The sequence below is a fragment of the Aquila chrysaetos genome, chromosome 5, assembly GCF_900496995.4.
Source record: "Aquila chrysaetos chrysaetos chromosome 5, bAquChr1.4, whole genome shotgun sequence".
In the NCBI taxonomy this organism is placed as follows: domain Eukaryota; kingdom Metazoa; phylum Chordata; class Aves; order Accipitriformes; family Accipitridae; genus Aquila; species Aquila chrysaetos.
Window position 1 is genome coordinate 49,772,356 of NC_044008.1, and position 9,507 is coordinate 49,781,862.

At 40.3% G+C, this 9,507-nt stretch overlaps 1 protein-coding gene across 2 annotated transcripts in view; it reads right to left on the reverse strand.

The window, feature by feature from the left end:
• Window positions 1–9,022, reverse strand: part of SECISBP2L (SECIS binding protein 2 like) — a 31,598-nt gene extending 22,576 nt beyond the window's left edge. For both annotated transcript variants that reach the window (XM_030014767.2, XM_030014766.2), the window contains exon 1: window positions 8,826–9,022. In XM_030014767.2, coding sequence (XP_029870627.1) covers window positions 8,826–8,843 — 18 coding nt within the window. In that variant the 5' untranslated portion in view covers window positions 8,844–9,022. The remainder of the gene's footprint in view (window positions 1–8,825) is intronic.
• Between the last annotated feature and the right edge of the window lie 485 nt (window positions 9,023–9,507).

Consider the following 9,507-nt stretch of genomic DNA (forward strand, 5'->3'; position numbering starts at 1 on the left):
ACTCATGCGTTATATTTTTATAACACAGAAGTACTTTCAATACATATTACTTATGATTGTAATATTAGAATTCCCTGTCAATTTCAGAAGTTAAATGAAAAATTTTGCTCAATGCATTTTTTCCAACTCCAAACATGACATTCAAACTAAGTAATTGCAAAGACAATCATTCTATAACAGCTATTTAGATGACTTGTACCACTGGAATCAAACTTTTCCTACAAAAAGTATTATATACAAAGTGTCTGCCTCTGTTTTTATATTTACCCTTCCATTATCAAATTCGCCAATTCATACTTCTTTCATGAGATTTTATGCAGTATTAGCTCAGATTTCACCATTAGCCATTTTCTGTAAACACCAGTTCACCAAATAATTTCTATTTAAACACCACTCACTTTTTCCAAATACTGTGCACCTTAGTAAAATGAACTTTAGAAATCTTCCTCCTGTGTTTATAAGTGAAACATTGCTTAGGATAGGAGACCATTGTCTGCAGGATGTCTGCAAGTATTAGCTTGAGATCAAAGTTAGATCCTTAACAACTTTGATGGTAGGACATTCTGCAAGCCACAGTAACCAAGGCCAAAGCTTGTTTATAATTGAACTGAGAATTTTTTAAAAAATGATACAAAATGGGGGAAATAACACAGAAATCATGAAGTAGAGAGTCCATGATTATTTTTAACCATTTCTTGAGAAGCTTCTCTGCGATTAGACTTGTCACAAGTGTGCTGGGAAAGCAGAAGTGTCCCTTCCAACAAAATGAGTCTCTGCTTTGATATGCTTATTTAGTAAGAACATCAGTCATTTACAGATAAAATTGTAGCATAACAGACCTGAAGTTTTAGCAGCAGAGGAAAACAACATCTAAAAAAATGAATAAAAGGATAAAAGTGAAACTAGAGTGGCAGGGAGAAAAAAGTATGTCTTAGCAAGTGACAAGATACCCTGTCCTTGTCAGAAAGTGGTTATTAATGACTGTTCTGAAAATGCTTATGGCTATAAGCACCAATACAGAAGCATCACCACCTGCTGTGCAACAAGGTCTGCATTACAGTGGAACAATCACTTTCATATTAACTAAATGAACTTCTTGATCACTAGGTAGTAGGCGAGCATTCCTTCCTTCTACGTTAACTCTTCCAACTCCTGAAGTTACATTCAGAGGAAAAGCTGTGGTGCAGTTGCAGCAGCAGCACTGAACTTGTGCAACACAAATCAAACACCCTGCTCATCCCAGAGCTTCCTCTCTGACCTCAGTCAGGCACATCACTCAGCTGCCAGGTGACTCACTCACCCTCTGCAAAACTCCAAGGCATTCTCCTCAACACACAGCACCATGAAGATAAATACTTCTCATTAAAAAAAACCCAACCAACCAAAAACTGTCAAGTACTTATGTACAGTGATCATGTAATAAGTAACAGATACCAACACTGAAATCCCTCCCTGAAAACTAAGTTGGTTTTTTTCATGCTATTGCAAGATTGCCAGGCAAAAATATTTGCTTAAGAATAGATTCAGTTGTGGGCTGGCCTACAAAACTAGATGGCATAAACATTAAAGGAACACACACATCCATAGAAAATTCAACAGTAAAACTAGGATGAGTACTTTACAAATATGGTATTCTTAATGAAGCACTGAAAACTTTCAAACAACTACTCCTAATCTCCTGGTCACTATCTCCCAGCAACATGTCAAGTGAACTTTAACCAAGATACTAATTATAAACCACTGCTAGTACTGGCTCAGAAAATAGTCAAAACATTTTAGTTGTGATTCAGGTTGGGACAAGATTCCCTATTTTAAAGGTCTTTCCTGTCTGGCTGTCTGCTCTTAGATTATTTTGGGAGATTGATGCGGAAATACAAAAATCATTCCTTAATGGTGAGTCACTTGCAGAATGGTCTCATTACAATGATTTTTGTGATATTATATTATATCATCATTCTTTATTAGTATTATGAGAGAACAGTCTTTCACATGAAGTACTAAAAAAAGGGAGATATAACTGATCAAAGCAGAAACCGAATGACTCCCATCAGCAAGGCTGCCACAGCAAAGTATTTCTTGTCAATTTGTGAAGATAATCCCTACCTTACTTTTCCATCCAAGTATTTTGGATAAAATTTTATTTATTTAAATCTCTCCAGTAAAAATACAAGTATACGTCTTCTAGGTTTTGGTGGGTTTTTTTTTAATTTATTAAAAAACCAAAGACAAACACAACACTCTTATGTAATTTGACAAGTTTAGGAAAATTTCATTTGAATTATTCTGCTTGATTTTGCTAGGTTCAAACAACTCAGAGATGCCCAAACTAGACAGACAACTTCAATGTTTCCTGTTGCCCAGTCTCTTATACAGGTAATGATTAAGTATGGGTATGACAGAACAATTGGCTGATTTATTTAATTACCATTTTCTGTATGGCTCATAACATATTTAGCTTACCTATAGAGGTAAAATAAAGATACAGCATATCCTGTAATCATAAACATCTATGGGTGTATCTGAAAGTTAATTTCTTTTTTTGCCTACAGAAATTTGATAGTGTCTGTTATTTCAAGGAATCAAAACTGCATTTCAGAAGTCTTTTACATCCATTATACCTTAAACACTGTTTTCTTGTGCAATTTAATCTTGTACCTACAGGTTGGTTTGGTTTGTGGAGGGTTTTTTTTTTAATGGTTCCAAGAAACTTGTTTCATCAAAAAGAAGAACTTAGGGCAAACATCTGCTTTTAAATTTTGCATTTTGTTCTGTAGGCACTATGTGTGTATATATATATGTGTATATATGCTAACTCCCCAGAACAGCAACTGAAAACTTAAAAGCCTTAATACAGGTGTTTCAAAAATCATTCTGCAAGCATAATACAAACAATACTCAGCACAACTGATACACTTCATTAAACAACAAGGCTCCATCCATTTCCACTTCAGGGTAGAAAACAGAAAGACAGCTCAAGCGTATTACCAACTAAACAAAATTAGCTTCAATATATTACTTCCTTATAGTATTTTACCAGTCCCTCTAAATACTTTAAAATTCCTTTTTACATAGGCTGTATCTTCAGATGAAGACAGTAAACTTAAACGTAAAGCAAAAAGGGGAAACAAATAGACTAAGTCAGGTCAGATTGCTAACCAAAATATAAACAGAATTAACTCTCCAATGTTATTACCCAGACATTTCAGTACATTTCACAGATGGCTAGTGGTTTCATTTGACACCTGAGGGAAACAGAATAGCAATGCTAAATAATTTGCCCAAAGTTATCTAAGTAGATTTTTTAGGACTATGGTTTTCTCAGCTAGGAGGAAGGGTTCATGAAGACAGGTGGCAAAGTAACTCTTCTTTTTAATAAACGGCATTTAAGGTCTTCTGGCTCCTAATATGTTGTCTGAACAACAGAAATAATATTCCCTTAATAGTGTGAGAAGAGACAGTGAAACAAGAAGCAAAAGAAAAGAATTATCAATTTAGTAGTAAAGGTGCTGCTAACTTCTCATTGTAGTGGACAAGCAAAAAAATATCTCCACTGAGACTTATTTCTTTTAACAGGTTGTCTCTGTGCTTCTTTGGCCAGATACAGAAATAATACTGCCAAATAAAACAGTTCATTGGATTTGTTTTTTTAAATACCATGTTGACATGCTTAAGACTCAGTGGAAAATGCAACCAATGACAACTGAATTAAACTCCAGAATAAGACATGAGATCTTTTTTTAAATAGCATTTTGTTTCAGAAGCAAATACTAAGCACATAAAATGAAGTGCATGCAAATATGTATGAATGTAATTCTTCAAAGACTTCATCCACACAGTACAAATGGAGTGACAAGTGCAAATGAACAGAACTAACAGGACTGATCATGCCACTGGTTTGTAACCACAAGCAAACAAAAAGAATTAGACAAGAAAGATTTGTCAAACGCTAAAGGATTTGGGGGAACATTCCTACACTTTTCCTAATCCTTACAACAGGGCACTTGTGATACTAACTTGTGCTCTAAGTGCTCTCACAGTATTAAGATTTACTCTAGCCTGCCTCCACTAAAAAATTAGCACTTTGCCACTGACATCAGTAAACACAGGATCAGACCCTAAATAGTTAATATAAAGTAATATATGTTTTTGATCAGGCAATCTAAAGGCAAATATTGCAAGACCAAACAATTTTATTTTGGAGTGCAACTTTTTCAAATTTATTCAACCTTTCACATCAAAGCTAAACAAAGCTTTTTTTGAAATTGACCTTTGATAAATTTATATTTAGAATCGACTTTGGTTAAATCATGCTGAAACATCACATTTTCAATCAGTCGCCTATTCATGGAGGCACACCCTTTCAAAAGAAACCAAGATTTATACAGAAGTCTCTTTTGTAGATAACCCTAGTTTCAATTTACAAAATGTTTTGCAGTAGCTCATTACATATTTCAGTCCAACAATTACAACTCTTTCAAGACAGCATATATACTGAAGCGATCCTTTGTTTCCTATATAAAAGCTACTGTAGTCATCAACAGCTGCAAAGACAGAAGATGACACAAGCAGGAACAGACTGGTAAACTTTGTCCTATAGTTATAGCACTGTATGTTTAATCTTAGAAAAGTTTTTGTTCATTGTAGCTTAATGTCATTCAGCATTTTCCATTAAATAGAATCTCTGTCAGCTTGCTCTCTTCGAAGAGAACACTTGGATATCAATCTTACCATTTACAGGGTGAGAAAATAGACACAGATGCCACATTTCAGAGGACTATAGTAAAATCAGCTGTTTTGCTGTCTCAAAGTATGGAAACAAGAAGTCTCATCACAAATGTAAGATAAAAAAATAGCTCAAAACTTTTTTTTTTTAAATTCTGCTTCTTAATTTTTAATTTGAAAGTCATTTTAGTAGTAAGAACAGGTCACATTTCATCTATTTTAAGAGAAACTTTACAAATATGGAAGTCATTGTTTCTATAATTAGTTGCTTCTAAGTGGCAGATACTTCAGGAATGGTAAATATGCAGTCCAACTGGAAACACCAGCAGCAGGCCGTTTAACAAAGCACAAAATTTAATCCTCCCTATTTAGATTAAACATAGTAATTTCAATGCAACACTTAAAGCAAATATACTATGAAGTTAGTCTTTCCCTTTTCCCCCAGCTCACAATAAGGGAACCATGCATAATTCTCTTCCCTTTCAACAGAAGAAAGTACCATGGTCAGAATATAACAAAGCTAAGTATTAAAATTTTTCCGTATATGTAGAAAATGAGCAGGTGGCAGAACATGACAAGTTGGCATGTTTAAACTCAAAACCAGAATATTCTAGAAAAAAGGGGGAAAAATAAAATTTAATATTTACAGTTACAAAGCTTGTCCAAAGATAAGCAACCTACCAACAGGATCCTCTTATCTAGTTAACAGCAGATAACAGTACAAACTTCTAAACTCACACTATCAATGTGAAATAGCAATATCTGAATGCTTTGTAGCCTATTTACTAGAAGTATTAATACAAACCACTCATGTAGATCAGCTTACTCATCTCCAGAAACTAGTCAATGATAAATAATTTGTCATCAAAAAGTTAAGATGTTCAAATATTGTATCAATAACACTTAAATTCACTGGAGAACATATTCTATAATAAGGTAATACAAAACTCCCTCACAAAACCTAAATTCTTCTGCACTTTCAAGGTTCAAGAAAAAGCAACATGCAAAATGTATAGCACAGGAAAACTGACCTTTTCTACTTTGCCTCAGTTGAAAATTCTGCCATGGGTAAGAAACACTGAAGGAAATTGGATAGGATAAAGAGCACAAAACAGTGATCTAGATCTAATTCTGTGGCAAGCATATTATCAAGCCAACTGTTGAATGGTCAAGAACAGCAGAGGCAAGCAGAACAGGCTGTCTTTAAGCAATACTAATACAAAACACAGGTCACTGATTTTGCAACTTCACCTGATTTCTCAACTGCACTAATAGAACCAAATGTCTTAATCACAGGGCAAGAGAAATGTATAACACTTAGTAAAATCAAAGCACAGCAGTACCCTCGAGAGGGAAGGTTGCTTCTCTTTAGTTTTCTACCACAATCAGCCTCAATAGAAAGAACGCCAGAGGTCACACGCTGAGTTTTATCTCTTGTAGGAAAATAATCTACACTTCACTGCTGAAACCCATAGACTTTTTAATGGCAACAGTTTCAGTTCTGGCACAGACAGAAGTAAACTTCCAGATCCACTACAAAAATCACAACACAACCTATCATAAAATAATCAGTTTTAAACAGCTTTATTATGTTTTCTTCTATGTCAGCTGCCAAAATACCACTGAGCATATTATAATGAGCAAAGTCATACCAGAATTTAGGTAACAGAAACCTGAAGGGCAACCTACAAGTGACATCTTTTTGTCATTTAGGTGTCCAAATGTTGTTGGTGCATGACATCTGATACTGATTTACTGGGCTAACACCACTAAACACTGTTGAAATACATTCCCCATCAAAAGCATTTGCAATTCCCCCTTTACTCTTGAAATACTATACTTTACCATAGTACAATATTCCTACTCCTTCATGTTCTAATTCCACAGTAGTTACTCCTATCAGCAAGTACAGTTACCATACCGTGGCTGAGAAAGTATTCTGGGGGAAAGGGGAGAAGAGGATAAGTACTCTTAACACACATCTGCATGCTTTAATATTCATTTATCAGATGCCATGCAATACAGGTGCAGAAAGGAGCCCAAATCAAAGAAAAGATGGAACAGCACCCAAAACTGATGCAACCTTACCAAACACTTACACTGATAAAGGAGATGGCATTCAATTCTTACAGCACAAAAGGTTCAAACCCACAGCATTTAGGGATCTCCTAATCAAGATGCTACTGTATAATAAGACGACAAAAGCAACAAGATAGTTGAATCATTTTAGAAACTCATAAGGTATTATTTATCTGCCTGGAAGCCTTACTAGTGGATAAGGAAGCAAGAGGACTAGATATCCTGCAAACAGAATAAAAAAAAAAGGTGGTTCCTGCTTCGAACAGCTTAACTGCACCTCCAAGTTCAAGTATTGCACTTCGTTAAGATAATCACAGAGTCAACACTTTACACCGTGAATAACACAATGATTCTCAGTGTTTATGAGCTATTTCCAACAAATAAAAAGAGAATGGTTTGACAGGGGCATGTGTGTGAACCTCCGGTAACAAAGAGCTCAAGCAACAAGAAATAAATATTTCACAAGTGTACTGCAGCACTAATTACAGATGAACTAAAGGCGGGGGGTGAGTGGGGGGTGGAACCCACACCAAAACCCAAGATTTTAAAGTAAAAAGTACAACAAAGTAGACTAATGTAAATTTTACAGAATAGGATCAGTTTTTCTACATGAAGGCAAAAAAGCAAGCATGAAAAAAATGAATTTAAAATCATTATCACACCAGAAAAACCTAGTAAGAAAGACACAGTGAGCACCATACTGTAATAAGATACTATTCACTAACTTCCTTAGACATATGTACAAAATGAAAAGCAATTTATCTTTACATAGTGCATTATTACTCAGTATCTACTGTGCTACAGGAGCTTGTGTTGTTTTATTGATTAACCCTACTATTAGAACCCCTGCAGATGCCAAAGCTGAAAACTACAAAGAAAGCTGTAATTCATGAATTTTCAACACATTCCTCTGAAACAGAAGCTTAAAAGTAAGATCAGATTGTTATGGATGGTAACACTCATTTCAGATATGTCTTTTAGAACTACCTCCTGATAATGAAACATTTTATTGCATATATGTAACAAATCATATGAACTCGTAAATCCCAGCTTAAGCTCCTTCATACCTACAGCCTGAAGGGTCTTAAGAATAATGCGAACTGATCGCCTTGACAAAGCCAGGTCAAACGTTGAAGAAAAAAACCCAGCAACTTACAGAATCAGTGAGCTATACCCACTCTTTCCCACCCAGCTAACCAGCTGAGACCATCAGCTATGTCCTAACACTGAAAACTTCAACCTGAACCCGGTATTTACAGTATTTCAACAAGAGCGACACGTCTCTCGCATTGCAAAGTTCTCGAGAAGCCTGCAAAAGTCTCTTCCAGTGACCTGGCAGGTTTAAATTAAATGTCACTAACTACAGTCATTCCCTAAGCTTGAAACAAAGCCTGAAGGAACAGGAGGGAGAAGGCCAAACCGGAGCTTCACATCCCTTTGCGAATACCAAGGGGAGACGCTCCCGGCGTTCCAGTCCACCCAGACCGAGGCCAGGCTCTGCCGGGGCCGGGCACGGCCTGACGCCTCTCGCGGGAGGCCAGCGCCCAGCCTCCCGCCCCGGGAGAGGGGAACGGCGGCCGCCTTACCAACCCGGCAAACACACGCCGAGCTCCCGCTTCCAGCCTCGGAAACGCCCCGCCTGAAGCCTCCCGGGGCCCTTCTTCGGCGGGGAAGTACGGCAGGCCGCCTCACGACCACCGGTCCCCGTCCCGTTCCGCCCCCAACCCCCCCCCCGCCAGCCACCGCCGGGCTCGGCAGGCCGCGGGCCGCGCCCTACCCCTCCGCTCGGCCGCCGCCCGACGGGACGGGCCTGACAGACGCGGGGCTGACAGAGCCGGGCCGCCGTCTCGGCGCGACGCGGCGCGGCGCTCCCCTCCCTCTCCTGTCTCGGCGCGGCGCTCCCCTCCCTCTCGTCTCCCCGCCCGCTCGCCCCCCTGCCTCCCTCACCGCGGCGCCGAGGCGTCGCAGCCCCCTCCCGCCGCAGCTGTTTACGGTCTCCTCAGCGCCGAGCCCGCCCCTCGCACCTTGTCGGCTTTGTCCATGGCTCCAGCTGGGCTGGGCGGCGGCTCTAATAAGGACGGCGGAGAGCCCGAGCCGCCTCCCCCATGGCGCTCGCTTCCCCCGCCGGGCTCCCGCACACACCCAGAGCGGCGCTGGCCCCGCTCGCAGCTATCACGGAAACCGACCCCGGCTACGCCACGGCCGGGGGCGGGGCGGGGCGGGGAGGGCAGGGCGGGCGGCGGGGAGGGATCATCTGGGACGGAAGCCGGACGGGCCCAAACCGCGCGGAACGCCTTCGCCCGAGCGGCGGCGGGCGGGCGCGCTCGCTCGCTCGCTCGCTCGCCCCGCCCTGCCCTGCCCTGCTGCGGGGGGCGGTGGCGGCGGCGGCGGCGGGCCGTGTTCTGGCCGCCCGAAAACAAGCGAGGCTGTGACTTCTTAAAGAAATCTTCAAACATAAACGGGGAGCGGGGCCGTGTTATCCCCTGTGCCCGAGGCCGTCGCGTAGGCGGCGCTTGTGCCTGCGGCGGGTGAGGGCGGCAGGTGCGTTGCGGGGCCCGGTCTCCTCAGAGGTGGTGTCAGGGGAGTCTCAGGCCGGCAGTGTCCTTGAAATTATCTGGAACATTGAAGAGGAATAATAATAATAATAATCTGTGATTTATTTAGAGGCAGAAAGCGAAAGATGTCACCCAAGCGTCCCGAGCGCAG